At 36.0% G+C, this 19,311-nt stretch overlaps 1 protein-coding gene and 1 long non-coding RNA gene across 5 annotated transcripts in view; both read left to right on the top strand.

The window, feature by feature from the left end:
* LOC138403373 (uncharacterized) overlaps nucleotides 1–19,311 on the top strand; it is a 606,611-nt gene that overhangs the window by 136,224 nt on the left and 451,076 nt on the right. The gene's annotated exons all lie outside the window — the stretch shown is intronic.
* Nucleotides 1,034–19,110, top strand: gprs (speckle type BTB/POZ protein). 4 transcript variants are annotated; one of them, XM_034976407.2, is made up of 9 exons: nucleotides 1,034–1,304; nucleotides 5,965–6,158; nucleotides 7,417–7,552; nucleotides 8,311–8,349; nucleotides 9,292–9,409; nucleotides 14,607–14,764; nucleotides 15,191–15,322; nucleotides 16,551–16,733; nucleotides 18,942–19,108. In XM_034976407.2, the coding sequence occupies exons 2-9, from the start codon at nucleotides 5,971–5,973 to the stop codon at nucleotides 19,104–19,106; spliced, it is 1,119 nt and encodes a 372-aa protein (XP_034832298.1). In that variant the 5' UTR covers nucleotides 1,034–1,304; nucleotides 5,965–5,970; the 3' UTR covers nucleotides 19,107–19,108. The 4 variants fall into 4 exon arrangements, with proteins under 4 accessions (XP_034832298.1, XP_069359758.1, XP_069359755.1 ...); XM_069503657.1 differs by lacking the exon at nucleotides 1,034–1,304 and adding an exon at nucleotides 3,290–3,811 and having other exon boundaries at nucleotides 18,946–19,110; XM_069503654.1 differs by lacking the exon at nucleotides 1,034–1,304 and adding an exon at nucleotides 3,758–3,811.

Genomic DNA, 19,311 nt, shown 5'->3' with positions numbered 1-19,311 from the left:
CCGAGACCTCCCCCTCTCTTCAACGTAAGATTAGATGAGATTTGACTCGACCCCCTCCCCCCTTAAACATCTCACGTAATTTATGAACGCCCCCTTTGTCATTGTATCTGCGAGATTATTAGTGCAAAAGGAAAAAAGAAGAATATCACAAAAGAAACAATATCGATGAGGAACCGATCCTTAAAGTTGAAGGAACGATGCAGGAGGAAGTTGCAACTCAAACATAATTTAATTTCAAATTAATTTTGAATAATAGATATTATGGCGGATTGGTAGAGCATTGTCTCTGTTGTTGAGACCGACAAAACGTCATATAGCATATAGGTAGGTATGAGTGACAGAGACAATTCTCTACAAAGCCGAAATGTCACTCTAAAGGACATCTAACATTATTTTTTGCTGCGTAGGTACTGTCTATAGTTTTCTGGCGACACGTCGAGATGACAATCGGTATATGAGGCGGGGGGACGCCCCACACATCCTAACGCCACCCGCGCTATCCTGAAGCGGCTTAGTGCGGGGACTGTACGGGTGTGCGGGGCGTCCCCACGCCGATTGCCAAACCTATCTAAGTCAAAATTAGCAACTTTACAGGAGAGCGACAAAACTACCGTACCGTTACTTTTGTTGAGTTTCTGTTGGACTTTTTCTTGTTCCTGACTGGCTGAAACGACGCATCTTTCGATTCTCTAGCGAAATATTTAAACTCCCAAAAAGTAGGTAGATAAGTATTTGCGTGGTGCTTAATTTAATAATGCATTATATAAATACTCAGTTTTTGAGTTAATGAATAGCTTTCATGCCACCCCATTGCTAAGCTACAAGTTAAATAGTTTAAAGAGCATCATAATTTTACTGAATCGAAAGCTATTCCACTGGCTCATTCATGAAATTTAACCTTCAATGCTTCGCCCATTGAATACCTTCCATACCTCCTATCGCGGCATGCCATATTGATGATGATCAGAGACATGCGCGTAGATCTCACGCATGCGCATCACTAAACAATTCTTGTGTACAATCTAGTAGGACTATGTTATTAGAATATTATGTCCAACTTAAATAATAAGGTTTCGTTTTAGGTTGTTTAAATGAAACATTTAATGAATGTAGTTAAAAAGTGCAACTTAAATTGCAAAGTGAATTTGGCAACTTATTATTAAGTCGATTTTATTTGCGTAGATGATATATTTTATAGTTTTTTTGCGAAAGTTATTTAGGTAGTGTTTTCTCAATGAATCCTTTGGTTAGGGTGTGATACTGCTAAGTGTGGATACGAAGTTTTAAGTGTTTAATATCAACAGGTAGGTTTGAGGTTTTATGTTTATTTGTAGTGACGGCTAAGTAGGTATTTGGGTGGGTGTTACTCCAGACGGTATGCGTGGGTGAAGCATTTTAGCACCGTAGACTCCGCATCAGTAAATAGAGGCAAGGAAGATTATTGAACTGCAAGTTCACGGCTAGTGAACTAGGTAATAAGAACATTTTTCTTTCGAAGCTATTTCAATTAAATCAATACTTATTCTTGTTACCATGCATATATTATGGCGAATATTCACTTTACACATAGTTACTGCCTTTAGTAACATGCGTGCACCATCTAAGAATCAAATTCCCCTAAAAAATTCTTAATTCAAATAGGGGATTTGCCAAGTTTTGTTGAACCCGGTTTCAACCTTGTCCTTTATTTACTATATTGTATTTTGTGATAAAACAGTATAGGTATATAAAAGTCTTAACAAATATAAAAATTAGAGTAATTTAATCGAACTCTTAGTATTAGTATAGTACCCCGCACCGCACGCCACCGTAAGCAATTTCACCCTCACCACCCGGGTGTCTGGTGCACTTCGACCGTCTGTTGTGCCAGATCCTTCTTTCCACGCACAAGCAAACTGTGGAATCAACTCCCATCGGCGTGGTTCCCACTAGATTACAACATGTGGTTATTCAAGGGGCGGATCAACAAATTCCTTAAAGGGCGGCAACGCATCGGTGGCAGCGGTAATCACTTAACATCAGGTGATCTGCTATTTCTTTTTTTTAAACTGTTTACTTTGATGATTAAGGCAATTATTTAGCTTTACTGTACTTTTTTGTATGATCTACGACTGCATTCCTTAAGTTGTAACCATTCCTTAAATTTTATACCATTTTGATTTGATTAATGGTTTTACGCATAGATTATTCCAAGGTATGTTTTCCCTTTATCTATATAATACTGTTAAAGGATTCAAAAGTTTAACGTGTTAATATGCAAATTTTATTCATTATTCAGCTTGTATGGTGTTCGTAAAAATCAATATTGCCTATAACGTAGATATATGTACCTAGCTCTTTCGGGCCGATGCTTTTGTCCTATATAACCCTGCTAGGGTAGGATACTGCTCTCACACATTGTTTATACCCGACTACACGGGGAAGCCAAAAAGAAGGGTTACAATTTTAGCAGTATAATTGGGGCCGATTCTCTTGTACACTATCTCTAAACTAAAATAAATTAACAGGTTTAAATTTAGTGCTATCCTTTTCCGCAAGCAAAATTATGAAAGGGATAACAATAGATTTAGACGTGCCATTTTAGATTAGTTTAGATATTGTGTACAACGGAATTAGCCACCTTTGTTGTATGTTTGTATTTATGTATGTCCTGTGTCAATTTTGATGAATGAGGTGTCAATTGATTCTTTTTTGAGGTCCGAACTCCGAGTGACATAGGTTACGTACAAAATTAAAGATTGCCGATGCTACATCCCATGAAGAAAATTCCTTTCATCTCCGGTAAAGGAAAACATCGTGAGGAAACCTGCATGGTTGTCAGTCATGTCAGTCAGTCAGTCAGTCAGTCAGTCAGTCACCTTTTCCTTTTATATATAAAATGAATTTAAAATGAATGACCCTTTCAATGAAATTCTATTCATAGTTTTTCTGTTCCTCATCCAATTTCCTTTAACCGCTTCCTAGAATAGAATCGAGGAACTGAAATGCAATTTCATAGGAGTTCAGTTCCTGCGGTTTTCCGTACCAAGTCAAAAGTGTTGACGTATGAACTTAAATCCTTACGTGTTTTTCAAATCATAATATTATGTCCATCATCATCAAGCCATTGCCGGCCCAAATATTTGACAGACATTTTGCACGATAAATCAAAAACTACTTTCTAGATCTCGTTCAAACCAATTGTCGGTGGAAGTTTGCATGGTAATGTACATTACATTTTTTTTTAGTTTTATCATTCTCTTATTTTAGAAGTTACTGCGGGGGGGGGGGGGGGACATTTTACCACTTTGGAAGTGTCTCTCGCGCAAACCATTCAGTTTAGAAAAAATATTAGACACCTCAACATCATTTTTAAGACCTATCCATAGATACCCCACACATATTATGTATTGTTTTTTTCTATTTTTGTGTAAAAATCTTAATGCGGTTCACAGAATACATCTACTTACCAAGTTTCAATAGTATAGCTCTTATAGTTTCAGAAAAAAGTGGCTGTGACATACGGACGGACAGACAGACAGACAGGACGAATCTATAAGAGTTCCGTTTTTTGCCATTCGGCTACGGAACCCTAAAAAGTGGTATGTGGGGAAACTCTTCCGTCTTAATTAGTTCTCCGCTTATAACTTGGCCCATAAGCTTTCTCATTTTACTTTGCGACAAGCATCCCTTTCATTTCCCACTGCCAGTCGCTGTTCGGGCCTCGCTTTACAAAGTCGTGGCTTATAAAGGACTTGAATAGAACTTGTTAAAGGATACTTTGTGATTCAACATGGATATTACAATCACGAGGCACTTCAGTTTAGATGAAGTAAGTCTTGATTTTTTTTTGTAAATAATGCCAATTCTTTTTTAATCTAATTATTTAAAAAAAACAGCGTATAGGCACCAAAAAAAAATCTAAATATACAATGTATAAAATAAAAAATACAATGTATAAAAGGAAAATGTGACTGACTGACTGATCTATCAACGCACAGCTCAAACTACTGGACGGATCGGGCTGGAATTTGGCATGCAGATAACTATTATTATTTATTATTTATTATTATTTATTATTATACCATAATGTGCACTGTCCTTACAGGGTAGTCCTAATGCGACAGTGCACTCTAATCTATCTTATACCTATTAACAATTATACTTAAAATTAAAAAATAAATTATTTACAACGATAATAAAATTATTAATCTACTACTTAACGGCTATCTTATGAATAACTAATAATCCACATTGCTATCCTTGTGAGCTCAGTCAGAGAGCAACAAAAAATATCTATTCTTTCGGCTATTAAGTTAAGTTAAGTTATTATGATGTAGACATCCGCTAAGAAAGGATTTTTGAAAATTCAAGTCCTAAAGGGGTGAAATAGGGGTTTGAAATTTGTGTAGTCCACGCGGACGAAGTCGCGAGCATAAGCTAGTACTACAATAAAACTTAAAGCTAGCCTAATCTAATTATACTTACTAAATTTTTAATTCAGATTTTTTTTGGTAATAAATTTGTTTTTTTTCATATTATCTATTGTTAATTCAATAATAAGTGAGGTTCAATTAGTAAATAATATTTTTGGATTATGGGATAGGTTCGATTATGGGAAAGATGTTATCGTGACTAGCATTATTTATTGTATTTATTATATTAGCAAATTGTACTTAGTTTATTTACATTTATTTTAAAGACTTAAATTAGTTTGTTTAAAACACGTATTATTATTTATATTTTACCTATATTCTACAGCTGCCGGGAAAAAGTTTCATAAAACCATAATTGCTTTAAAAAGCATCTAGTGTAAATTATACTCACAGTTTTTTTATATACTTAGAATGTTTGCGATAATTTTATAATCAGATTTTGCTGTTATAAATTATTCAAATTCTGTTTAAAGAGGGCCAAATTCGAAATTATCCTTTTAGCACACTCGACTGGTCTTCAACTAAATTACCATTTAGATTGAAACCTATAGAACCGTAGGTCGATTTCGTAAAACCTGCATCAATCATTATTACAATCTCAATTGGGTATTTGACTACATCAAAAATAAATTATTTCTCAGTGATTATTAAATAAAGAATCTTCCAAAATACGTAATTGAAAAGATATGAAAATTAGCATTTTCAATTTTCTTTACCTGTATAGTCTAAAACAGATTTTTATTTATTTTTATGCATAATGGTTTTTGATGTATTGTGCAAAATATTGAAATTTTACCCGAGTTCCGAACCGAGTCTGACTTTCAATTTTTTTTTAAATTAATTTAAGATGAGAAAAACTGCAGTTTGTTTGCAAAAGTAATTTTTCCAGGCAAATTGCTTACTCTCGAAATAGGGTAGTGTGATCCAATTACAGGTTCCAACGACAAAGTGAGGATTGACACCTGTCGTAGTTTAACTGAAAAATTGCCTTCGACTAGGTACCCAAATTGCCTTCGATTAAATACCTAAACTGCATTCGACTAGGTACCTAAATTGCCTTCAACAAGGTACGTAAATTGGTATACGAGAAGTAATAGAAAACTTTTGGATAAAATTCAATGTTTATATTCTGAAGGCTAATCGGATGTCCCAACTTATTGAATGCTATAGATTGGTTGACATTGATAGAATTAATTAGTATAGTAGCAATCAATCACGGCAGTTTAATTGCCCAATTTCGAACTAATGTCAACACCATCACGTGAAATAGCCTTGCATACATTGGCCCAACGTGCATCAGTTTGCCAATTTTTATTCAAACAGCGCATTACACATACAGTGCGACAAGGCTCTTTTGGAACTTGAATGACATTGATGGGGGGCGCTGTTGGAGCACAAAGGCAGACTATTCAAACAAGAACAAAGGGGACACTTGACGGCAACATTAGTTCCGATTTTCACCACACGCCAAAAGAGCCTTGTCGCACTGTAGGCTGGCACTCGCATTTGGCTAATGTGTACTGGAGGCTTTAAGGTTAACTTATTTCAGTCGTCAATGCGAAGCGGAGCGCTGGTGGCAATGGAGGCGGAGCCTGACCTCAGCACATTCGAGAACAAGTCAGGACTTGCTGAAGATATGAAGTTCCTCGCCTCTATGCCGGAGCTTTGTGACGTCACATTTCTTGTCGGTGATACGAGAGAGCCCGTGTGTGCTGTCAAGGCTGTATTGGCGGCTCGGAGCAGGTAAAAACTATCCATAGAAAAAGATTGGTCTTCTCTCTTATCTAAATCAGTCAATCAGTAATCACACAGCCTAAACCACCGGGGTCATTGGACATGTCCTTCCCCGAGATGTAAGCTAACTCGGTACCAAATTTCATCAAAATCGGTGAAACTGTTGAGCCGTGAAAGCAGTAGCAGACATATATGCACTGCCGTTCTAATTAGATATAAAATAAATAAAATAAATAAATAAAATAGACAGACAGACAGACTGATAGAAAGACACACTTTCGCATTTATAATATTAGTATGGATTTTGTTTATTCGAATATTTAGTAAAAATGAAAGATGTGTACCATAAGCTTTTAAGATTGAAAATGAAAAATAAGAGGCATATTTTCACATTGATCTAAGCTCTCTCTAAGCAGATTAAGCTCATATATTTTTGCCTCCTACTTTTAACATAAGTAGAACGTAACCACATTTTGCGACACAAAGGTCCTGGAGAGTCTGCACATAGGTAGATACCTAACCACATCAAGTGCGTAGAATGTACTTGAAATCCTTTTTACTTAAGTGTTGGAGCTTTTTCCAGCTGAGGTTTTTCGTATTTGGATTGTGGTGTTTTTATCTACCTACCTTATTTTAAAAGATAAATGTATTATTTCGTATGAGGGACTTTTACTTTTTGATAAAAGATCGCGTATTCATTTTTGTCTTTTATCTTTTCCTTTTAATATACATTTGTATTTTTTCGACCAAATATTTTTCATGAAATGCTAAATGCAGCTACAATATGTTATTTTGCAATTGTCTTTAGTAAACCCAAACCGTAATATTGTTTTTGAAATTCAATACTTTATTGTACTAACGAGAAAGTTCAAGGTTTGTTGGAAATCTGATCATGGACCTACTCAAATTTAAGATGTGCCTATGAGGGTAGGTCTACGAATAATATCGCTCAGTTTATAAAATGATCGTTACGCAAGGCGTTACCAAGATCTACACCCGTACGTAGTCGAAATTACACGGATACGTAGAAATCGATTTGCTTCTTAATTTCTAATTCTAGTCTGTTGGATATCTAATGCCCTTTCAGTTTCAGATTCCCCTCTTATTTAATATGGATACCTTTAAATCAACAGTGGATAGGCATTTTCTAAGCAAGCGTGCTCCACTTTAGGCTGCATCTTCACTTGCCTGAAGATTTGATTGCAGCCAAGCGCTAATATATGCTAGATTTGAAAAATCTATAAACATAGATATGGTTTTCAAACAGGGTGTTCCAGAAGATGCTTTATCAGGCGCCAAGCCCTCAAAGAAAGAAGGAGCCAGCACCAAGAGAGAACAAGCTACGTTTATTCTTGAAACGATCATCAGAGCCTCTTCTGAATCTGCAGAATGCTGCACAACAGGTATTTACTACATTTTATGTTTTGAAATTACCCATTTTTTATTTACCTCCATAAATAGATTAATTATTATCCAATGAATGTAATATTTACTATATTATCATCAATCACACTTGTTCATAATCCTAATTCATGTTAATCAGAATTCATTGATAAAATTATTAAATTAATAACAAGTTTATACCCAAAACAATTTGACTAAAGTCATGGAAGAACCGTTTAAATATTAAGTCTAGAAAGAATGTAAGCTTTGTTGTAAAACAGTTATTAATAGAAGATTAAAAATATTGGTTGGTGTAGAGGATCATAAGTTTTTATTGTAGAAACAACGTCCGATAAAATCAGCTAATAAAATTGGCATTAATGTAAAAAAAAAAACTTGTAGAGTTCTAAACTAAACTTATGAAATACTTCTCTTTGATTTTCGTAACATTAAACTTCTTAACATCAAAGTTATCATTTTCGCCACGCATCATATTTTATTCATAGTTGTACGTCGTATAATGATAGTGTTTTTTTGGGATAATAAATCAAAAATTTGGGATATCAAATTAAAAAACCATAATAAAGCAGCCGCGTATTTGCCAACATTTATCAACCGACTTCCAAAAAGGAGGTGGTGAACGGGCCAAACAACGGGCCGAATTGATTCGATCCGTTTTTTATGTATGTACATCGATTTTTTCGAGGTTTCTGGACCGATTTGCAATTACTTTTTTGTAAAATATTTCGAAAAAATTAAATTTTTATGTCCACTTCAGAGATCCACTTTCGCGCAACAATTGGCTCCGATACAAGAGGTAAATCAAAATTGACGGTGTCGTAGGAGATTTTGTAACATCGGTTGAATTATTTGGTGTTCATTTTGTACAGTTTTTCACTTATACACTCGTTTTAGCGCAGTAGTTGCAAAGATCATTCAATCGTAGAATTGATTATCATCTTATTGTAAACTAGCTTATTCCCGCGTCTTCGTCCGCTTGGACTACACAAATTTCAAACCCATATTTTACCACCTTAGGAGTTGAACTTTCAAAAATCCTTTCTTACCGGATGCCTACGTCAGAATACCAAATTTCAGCCCGACCCGTCCAGTAGTTTGAGCTGGGCGTTGATAGATCAGTAAGTCAGTCAGTCAGCTTTTCCTTTTATACATATATAGATTCATTTTCATTTTCCAAAATTTCTATTTTTTTTTAATATTGTACATATTTTGTTATAAATTGTGCATGGTGTCGTGGATTTTTATCTCACTTATGACGAGTTTTCTATAAAGAAATATTGCAAGAGTTTTATATTTTTCTCAGCGATTTGCGAAACTTCTGTTTCTATAAATACACTTTGGTACTAAGCATGTAGTTTTAACTGTGCTTCATTATTATTTGAGCACAAAAGCTTCTTATAACAATTATTTGAAAGTCTATCCATTATTATTATTAATCTGATCAAAATTATTGATTGATTATTGAATTCTACATCTCGTCTACGGATAGTTATTATTTCTTTTAAAACATTTCTGTCTTTAACATCTGCAGCACTAAAGTTTCCTGTCAATATATTTAAAATGCGTATATACTTCCTTAATTAAAAATCTTTAAGACTCATATTATGCACACAGTCTTTTATATAAAATGGTTCCTTTAAGATAAACTAGCACCGGTCTTATTTTCGGAAAGTTAAAGATTGTTGTGCACTGTCCAAAGGAAATTTTGTTAAATAGGTTTTATTTGTTTTCACAACAGCCTTCTTCGCAACAGCACCAGACTCTAATCATTGAGGAGTTTGAGCCTGATGTGTTTCGTCAACTGATCGAGTACATTCATACTGGATGCGTGACTCTACAACCTCGAACACTTCTAGGTGAGCATCACAATATTATTTTCTTTTATATTCACCTACAACTTTTAGTCTAGTGTATAAGACTGTTAAGTAGAGTAGATTTTTTGTATCATTATTTACTTTTCTGTTGATTTATCTTTTTGACTCTCTGTTAATTTGTTTCTTTCGTTTGAAAAAATTTGAATTGAAAATTGTATAAAATCCGTCATTTCGTTTATTTCTTTGAAATTTGGCAATAAATCTGGTATACAGGTTGTGTCATATATTTCTTCAAAAACGTCCTTATTAAAAAAAGAATGTTAAGTCAGTAGGTATTTTTGATCATGACTAATAAATAAATAATGTTTTTCTTATTCCTTAGTCAGCTAAAAAGATTTTACGAGGAGTAGATACACAATAGTGCAATTTTTGAAATCTAGCCTTTCAGATGTTACTCCACCACTTACTTTTCAGCTACTGACGATTATTATTTATTTATCACCGACTCAATTATTTTTGTATGAGTCAACAACTCAGGTCTCCTATTTCGATTAACCAGAACATAATATTCAGTTTGCTCAGGCAAGCCTCAATTGTAAATCTAATTTGGTAACGCAAATAGTAATCCGGTCAGAATCAATCATCGGAATATTACTGCGAAGAGCTTTGTAGGAGGCGTATTTTTATTTGATGAAATTGAAACGTATTACGTTACCTAAGAAAATTGTACGTAGGCATTTTCCTGTAGGCAGGTTTTTTCTCAATGTCAAGTTTTCGCTTGACTATAATATTTCCATTGAATTGAAAGGGTCAGGCAGTTTTATAGATCCTAAATATTTCTACAAGAAGTCCTGCTACTTCTTGTAGAAATATTTAGGATCTATAAAACTGCTTTACCCTTGCATAAACCTTGATATTGTTTTTCGGATATAAATATTAACCCTCTAACAAATAAACCTGAAATAGCGGTGGAATAGTTATACTCTGTTTTGTCTTTCTCTGTCATCAGTAATTTGACATTTGAAGGAAAAAGACAAAACAGAGTATAACTATTCCACCGCTATTCCAGGTTTATTTGTTAGAGGGTAAAATTATACACATCTTTTATTCTATAGAATGTTATAAATCAATCTCTCAAAACCAATTTCTGACTTTGACATTTAATTTTCAACATCAATAGCAATCCGAATATTTTCGCGTCCGATAAATTTTAAAGGACCATAAAAAATTGAACGAAAGATTCAATTTCCACTTTGACGATAAAGGGTGGAATATGGGGGGTGCGATGGGAATTATTGATACCATTAAATTGGTTTATGGCGTCAAGAAATGAAATTTCCTACATAATGTTTCCATTAACGTCCAAGGGCTTGAACGTCGAATATCTAATCAAACTTGAAACTTGAAAGTTAAGCCCATGTTAAATCTGATAAAGTTTAGTTGAATGTTTCCATTGTTTGACTTTAAAGGAAGTGTTTTAGGGAAATCGATTAGAACTTAGATGATTTTAGGATTTAGAGTAGGTACCTACTATAGTATTTTAATACTATAAAATAAGAAAGACTATTCCTAGTAGATAAGATAAGGTAGTAAGTTCTACTGACTAGAAACGTGCAGTCTGTTTTTAGCGCTTGATTATACGAGGTAGTTTAGTAATTTTGGGCAGTTTTTTCTTAAGAACGTGTTAGAAAACATATTCCTCTTAAAATAATTAAACTTACGATGCTATTGGCTTGAACTTAAAGCTTCAAAAGCTTTCGTCTTGGTTACCAAAACAGTTTTATATCATAGCTTAAATACTAAGTATTAAGTATATTTTAACTGTTTTCTCTTTTAAAATGAGTCGTCTGTACATATCGCTTAGTGTAGTTTCAAATTTTACATGTAGGTTCTGTATATTATAACATCGTCATTACAACAAAAGTTGTCTGTAAGAGATTGCTTTAGCGATAAAGCTTTTGCACTCTTCTGCATAGTTTCTCCTAAGTACTATACTCCTTGTACTGTTCTCTAATCTCTTGCATATAATATAATGACGTATAAGACGACGCAACAAAAAGAATTCTAAATAAATTCGTCACGGGATAAAGGTAATTTTAAATATAATATAACGTCGTTACTAAATATTGACGTAAACATAACATACTCTACTCTTGTAGAAGATACGTAAAGGCTCTACTCGAACTCAACATCAAAGAGCGAATAATTACTTCCGAATAATCGATCAAATCGAGTCTAGTTCCTAAGCGAAAACCTTTAATCTTGTTGAGTGCCACCAACTAAGTTAGCTACAAGCTCTTGTAATCTAATATTGAACCCACGAGTACGAGTAACTGTTGCATACTTAACAAATCGTATCGAGTTATAAATGTTAATTGGTATTAGTAGACAATTTGATTTAAGTTCTGTGGATTTTCCAACATAGTATAAGTATATTATGTATGTTTTGATAACAATTTTTTGAATGAATCTATGAATTTGATATGGACACTCGTGGGTAGGTTCTTTCTGATGGTAAGGCGCATTTGGTTAGATTACGTGGATAGATATCAAGGCGTTCGAAGTTTGAAATCTTTTCCAAGTTTTTGTACAGCTTATGTGGTAACGAGATATTGCCTACCGTGTTTATCATCATCATCATCATCAGCCTGTGGACGTCCACTGTTGGACATAGGCCTTCCCCAAAGAGCGCCACCACACCCAGTCCTCAGCCTTCCTCATCCAGCCACTTCCCGCCAGCCTCTTTATATCGTCGGTCCATCGTGCTGGAGGGCGTCCCACACTACGCTAGCTTAAACGCGGTCTCCATTCAAGGACTTTCCGGCTCCAACGGCCATTGCCTCTACGACAGGCATGACCTGTCCACTGCCACTTCAGCTTGCTAATAGTTTGGGCTATGTCAGTGACCTTGGTTCTCCTGCGGATCTCCTCATTTCGGATCTCATCCCTCAGGGATATGTTTAAGGTTATGATAAAATTTTGCAAGGAAATCAGTAGGTACATTACGATTACATCGGAAAAAATCTGGGATAATAATCAAATCGACGACGGCTTTCGTCATGTACCCAATCACAAATGCCCCCCCTCCCACGGTTTCGGTAAAAGCATAAATGATACGTCGTATATCAAAAGCTCTCTCCATTTAAGTGTGATGTTCATAATATTTTATTAGCATTTCGAGGGTTTATTACGTTTCTATTGGAAAAAGATAAAAACCAATTTTATTGGCTCCGTTAATGGTGGCGTCTACTCTCTACTTCGGTTGAGTATGCGATGGTATTATTATTTTTCTTTTTTCTCTGATGCGCATTTGAAATTTGATGAGATGGAATGATCGGGATATATTATATCCTATATATGTATGTATATAGGATAGGTAGGTACATTATTCCAGACAGAGATAGACTTCACCCGGCCAAAGCCGAAGCGGTCAGCTAGTAGTGTATAATTTCTTGTCATTATACACTATACAGGGTGTAACCAGAACACTAGCAAAAACGAAGACAGGTGATAATACTGATGACTACCTACGGATATAATACCATTAAAAAAACGCAAAAAAGTATTTAAATTTTTTTATATTTTGTAAAATTTCACGATACAATATTGCATATAAAACGTCTGACTGACGCTAGAGGTCAACGAATGTTGCGTAAGTAGGCCACTCGGAGTCAATGCCGCGTCGTAGGTGGGGCATTGACCCGAGTTTTACACGCTATGCATTGTGGGTATGAAAAATACTAAATCATTAAAACTACAAAATGAGGCAAATGGTTATTGGTATTGGATTGTGTTTAGGTGTATAACTACAACCCTAAGTTTTTAGTAGCGTTCTAGTTACAACCAGTATCTACTCTGATCATGTTATAGATAAAACGACAAATATAATTATAGATATAAAATGATGTGTCACTATTCAGGGCATCATTCTATTTATATAATTATATATACTAGTAAAACTTCTCATTTTCATTCTTTTTCATTTTAAATTTTTACAATTTTAAGAGTAATAAGCACCTTAACGTCGCAAAAAGGGCTGCTACGACTATAACTGTTCAATCTTCAGATTTCCTGGTTATAAAGAAAATAAATTTCCATCCTTTAAAAGTAACCGATTTAAGGGGCTTATTAAAAAAGTTAAAAGCTGAAAGTTGTCTATTCTACTTTGGTAAGAATTTCCGAAGAAATTTACATCTGATGAATTATTTACGAAAGCCATTTCAATTGCTCTTCTCGGGCCGCGAATTGTTTTAATCTTTTTTGACTTACAAAGAAAGGTTTCTGAGAAAATCCTTTCTGAAACCAACCAAAAGTGTGCATCTTTGTAAAAACATAAAAGCTTAATAAATCAATCTTCAAGGTTCTCGTATAATTCGTACCCCTCGAGATCAGTAAAAAAAATTCGTTTTAACGTGTATCAGTCTGCGATTAAATTAAAAAGTTTTCTACAACGTGAAGACTGTAGGTGTAAACTAAGTTTCAAGTTTAAGTAATATTGGCGCTGATTCTGTTGTCTTTCTCTGAACTAAAAGAGAATCTGCATCTTTTTCTTTTTAATATTGCTAAAAAAGGACGCAACATGAATTTTACATTTAAATACTCACATGTGCAATAAAGAATTTTTGATTTTGATTTTGAATACTCTAAAAACGTGCGCTCAGAATCGGCAGTACCAATATCTCAAAGTTTGAGGCATAAATGCATTATGTAGTGCACTTACAAGTTTCCGTTTCTAATTAACATCAAAAGGGCTTGCGTTTAAAGCGGTATTCTGTGTACTAATTAGTTTACAGACTAGAAACCTGATTAACCCGCGAGAGAATCTAGAAACATTTGTAATTGGGTACAATTATGTAGTGTAGTTTACTACTTAGTGTATATACTTAAGTAGTGTGGTAGCCAAATGGAAGCTGTGGCAGCCTAGTGGTTAGGACGTCCGCCTTCTAATCGGTGGACGGTGGTTCGATTCCGGGCACGCACCTCTAACTTATCGGAGTTATGTGCGTTTTAATTAATTAAATATCACTTGATTTAACGGTGAAGGAAAACATCGTGAGGAAACCTGCATGCCTGAGAGTTCTCCATAATGTTCTCAAAGGTGTGTGAAGTCTACCAATCCGCACATGGCCAGCGTGGTAGACTCTTCACCGTGGTAGACAATCTTCTAGACAAGCGCGCTCCAACTTAGACCTCATCATTGATTTCCTTTAGGCATAATTGCCGTTTTTTGGGATTCCAGGGGTAATGAACGCAGCAGACTACTACGGACTGGACGAGCTGCGTCGCGCCTGCGCAGGTTTTGTGCAATGCTGCATCACGGTCGACACCGTCTGCGCTTTGCTCGCGTCTGCTGAGAGATACATCCAGTACAAGTGCACCAAGTCGTTGGTGCAGAAGGTGCGTAATAATCATACAGCTGTCTAGTAGCTTGCTGTTTTTAAACGACTTAGAAAAAGGAGACTGTTAATAATTTGATGCGAGTAGTAGGTACAGTTATAATATTTTTTTTGGAGTCGGTACCAATGAGGTGTTAATGTGAATTCACAGAAACATACAATTCGTGCGGCTAATTGGCACCAGCTCCAAAACATATTTATTATGGAACAACTGCAATAAATACATAATAATCGGTAATTTTGTTTTTTTTTTGTTTTCGTTGCTAAAGAAGATGGTTTCTTTTTCCTTTTTTTTGGTAATTTTTGAGCACTTTCAAGTTTAATACATTTCAAGTTTGCACGTTTAATTTTAAGTTAAATGAATATAAGTTTGTATATTTACTTAAGTAAAGCAAATTTTAAATAGAATAATTCTTGTCAATTCCAGGTACTTGAATTTGTAGACGAGCACGGCAATGATGTACTGAATCTGGGCTCGTTCACTCTACTGCCGCAGCACGTAGTCCGGCTGATCCTGGCGAGAGAGGAACTTCGAGCTGATGAGTTCACCAAGTTTCAGGTGTGGGGATCGAAAATTAAAATGAAATGACAAAAGTTCTTACTTTAAGTAATAGCCCAGAGATGTAGACCCAAGAATTGGGTCTTCCTCATGATCTAAATAATCATTACCCTTATTATAGTATCAGTATCAGTACCCTTTTTATAAATGCGACAGTGTGTTTGTTTGTTGGTTTGTCCTTCAATCAAGTCGCAACGGTCCAACGGATTGTCGTCATTTTTTGCATGGGTATAGATAAAGACCTGGAAAGTGACATCGGCTACTTTTTATCCCGGAAAATCCAAGAGTTCCCACGGGATTTTTAAAAAACCTAATTCCACTTGGACGAAGTTGCGTATGTCATGTCAGTCTTTAGATCTTTATCTATACCCATACAAAAACTCACGTCAATCCATTGCACCGTTGCGACGTGATTGAAGGACAAACCAACAAACCAACAAGCCAATAAACCAACAAAACAATAAACAAACACACTTTCGCATTTATAATAAGGGTACTTGATCATCACGATCGCTTCATCCCCGACTTAATAGTACCTACTACCTACTGAGCATAGGTTGCAATTACTACTCTCCTATCAGAGTGAAAAGGAGTTGGCCATTAAGCAGGCTGGCCAAATGTGGTGCCAATCCACATTTGGCCAGCGTGGTTAGTGGCCAAAACTTCAAACACCTTTGAGAACATTATGAAAAACCGTCAGATGTGCAGGTTTCCTCACGATGTTATCCTTCACCGTTAAATCAAGTGCTTTTACCCCGAAGAGAGTAAGAGACACGTGCCCGGGATCCAACCCCTGACCCTCCTGACCTTCCGAATAGGAGGTGGACGTCTTAACCACTAGGCTTTCACGGCTTATAATATCATACGACCGAGGCACTCAGTCAGGGGAAACACGACGCAGAAAGAGATGATAGTACTAAGATTCCAGTATGAATACTGAATAGTCTAAATATATAAAGCGAAAAGGTGACTGACTGGCTGACTGACTGACTTATCAACGCCCAGCTCAAACTACTGGACGGATCGGGCTGAAAGTTATGACTACCTATTATATATGACGTAGACTTTCGCTAAGAAAGGATTTATGAAAATTCAATCCCAAAGGTGGTAAAATAGGGGTTTGAAATTTGAGTCGTCCACGCGGACGAAGCTGCGGACGTAAGCTAGTCTAGTATAAAATTATGTGTTTTTTTTTCACCATTGATGTGTAAAATTGATAAATTTCCAGGCTGCTTTAATGTGGAGCAAGAAATATTGCGACACCAACCCTAACATGATACTCAAGGACGTCATTGGAAATTTCCTGGAATACATACAATTCCATAAAATTCCCGCAAGTGTTATAATGAGGGAAATACATCCGCTTGGATTGGTTCCATATTCCATCATCTTGAATGCTCTGGCGTATCAGGTTTGTAACGTTTTATTGTATAGCTACAGTCAAGTTTCATGGGCATTTGAAGTGCCCATAAGGCCATTATGAACGTGCGAACAGGGCCATAGATCTTTACGGTCAAGGGATGTGAACGTGAACGTGAACGTGAACGTGGGGAGGATGTGCCGCAGAATTCATACGCAGAAATATCTTTACACAACACCAGATCATCGGGTTCTAGTTACATAACGCCTGTAAGTGCAAGCGAGAGGTCCGATAAAAGTGATTTATGACCCAGTTTGCACGTTCATAATGGCCCTGGTATAGCTAGTACAGTTTTACTAACGTTGCATGTACAAAAAAATGTACAGTACTACCACAATAATAAGTTGCATCGGCAAAATTTGTTTGCGCAGAAAAGCGCAACCTAAAACCGAATATAGGTACACCAATGAAATATACAGGATTTAACCAGAACGCTGGCAAAAACAAAGACAAGTGATAGTACTGATGATTACTGATATGATAGCATTAAAAAACCGCGAAAAAATAAATAAAATAATAAATTTTTGTAAAAGTTTACGATATAATGGAAACAAAACATCTGACTCACGTCAGAGGGCAACGAACGTTACGTTAGTACGTCATTGCCGCGTCGTAAGCGGGCCATTGACCCGAGTTATGCATGCTATACATTGTAGGTTTGAATAATACTAAATCACTAAAACTACAAAATGAGGCAAATGGTTACTGGTATTGCACTGTTTAGGTAGTATAACAATAACGCTAAGTTTTTGATAGTGTTCTGGTAACACTATGTAGGTCTCAATTTGCTTGAAGTTAAGATTTTAAACACAAGAACAACGAGTACAAAAATGGCGCGTAGGAAACGACCAATAGCGGACGGACGCGCGCTATGATATTCTGAGAAATTTTCGCGCCATTCAAAAATAAGATTTCTGCGTAGGTACATCAGTAACTTAAAAGTGATAGTACTATAATATCTTCTGGGCTGAAATGGGAATTCATGTGGATATAAGCCGGAGGAAATATCTACGAACCTGGCTTAGTGACGTCATGCAACGTGCTCGCGTTGGCACCGGTACTGGATAGACGAAAACAGGCGAGTTGCGGAGAAGCGCATTCCAGCGAGGTTCGTAGATATTTCCGCTAGGTAGTACTTACAATAATTACCTATTTAAATTAAATTGGGGCATAATATACCTACATTCTTTGATATTATATTTGTTGTCTTTTATGTTTATTTATTCATATTAAAGGCCCGAACAACACAGTGTGACATTGCAGCACAGGACCGCATGGTATAATAATTCAAAATGTAAGGATCGTCTGCAGACTGTCATACCGTAATATTCCAATTTATAGAGCACGATGTTGTCTCGGCATAAGATAGACTGCCGCCTCAGAATACAGAGTTTGTTCTGTATTCTGAGACTGCCGCATGTTGCTTAAAGCTGCAAAATTAATGTTTATATTTGGTAGCTGTGCATTTTGCATTGTAGCATGTTGTGGTTCCGCCAAAAACGGGCTTCATTACATTGAAGAAAGCAAAAACTATATACAGATTAACCTTGAATTTTATTAGAAACTAGCTGCCCTGGCGAACTTCGTTCCGCCTAACAGTCGATTCAATTTTTTAAATTTTTCCTCTCCGTAAGAACCATCTTCGTACTTCAATGAATAGTATAAAAAAAGAATTAGCGAAATCGGTTCAGCTGTTCTCGAGATTTGCAATGAGGCAACACATTTAGTGAATTCATTTTATATTATAAAAAAGAGTCAAAAGACAGATTGACCTTAAAAATTAGACTAAACAACCGTAAAAAACAGAAAAAGAAATAGAAATATGTTTTTATTTTTCTCTAATAAATTTTTTTTTTTTTTTTTAATATTTTTTTTTTTTTTTTTTTTTTTTTTTTTTTTTTTTTTTTTTTTTTTTTTTTTTTTTAATTTTTTTTTTTTTTTTTTTACTATTTTTTTTTTAATACAATAAAACTTAAGGCTAGCCTTATCTAATTACTATATAAATCATGACCGCGTGGAATGGTGCCAAGAATACTGGCTGCATTTCCGCGCTGGACAGCCAGGCTGATCCGCTGCGCAAAAAATGAGCCAGCCCTTCTGTCACCAGTTGAGGCTATTAATCTCTAATAAATGACTTTTTACACCTAATATTTAATATAAGCTACATTTAGTGGAGTGCTGAAAACACTAATGTTGCAGGCAGACCCGGCCAGCGTAGACCCAGGCAAGCTCTCCCCGGCGCGAATCCGGCGCGCCGGCCGCTCCATGTCCGTTCAGTCCTCGCTCGACCCCTACGGCTCTAACACCACTCTCTCCTCCACCGGATCGAGCGACGGCCCGTCGTCGGACTCGCGGCACAACTAACGCGAGGGGAACGTCCCCCGTCCCGCCCCCGATCCCGTCCCCGGACCCTCCACTGCACCTGCACCTGCACCGGCACCTGTAGACAAGCCACCCGAAAAACTCGGTCTCTTCTCTTCCATCAAGCGCGCTGCGAGCAAAAAGTTTGGTGATCGACGCTCTCCCACTCCGAAAACCAGAGAGCCGCGATCCAAATCCGACTCGGTGA

The sequence above is a fragment of the Maniola hyperantus genome, chromosome 15 (assembly GCF_902806685.2).
Source record: "Maniola hyperantus chromosome 15, iAphHyp1.2, whole genome shotgun sequence".
NCBI classification, from domain to species: Eukaryota; Metazoa; Arthropoda; class Insecta; order Lepidoptera; family Nymphalidae; genus Maniola; species Maniola hyperantus.
Note: the sequence above shows the minus strand (reverse complement) of the source record. Positions and strands in the feature narration are given on the sequence as shown.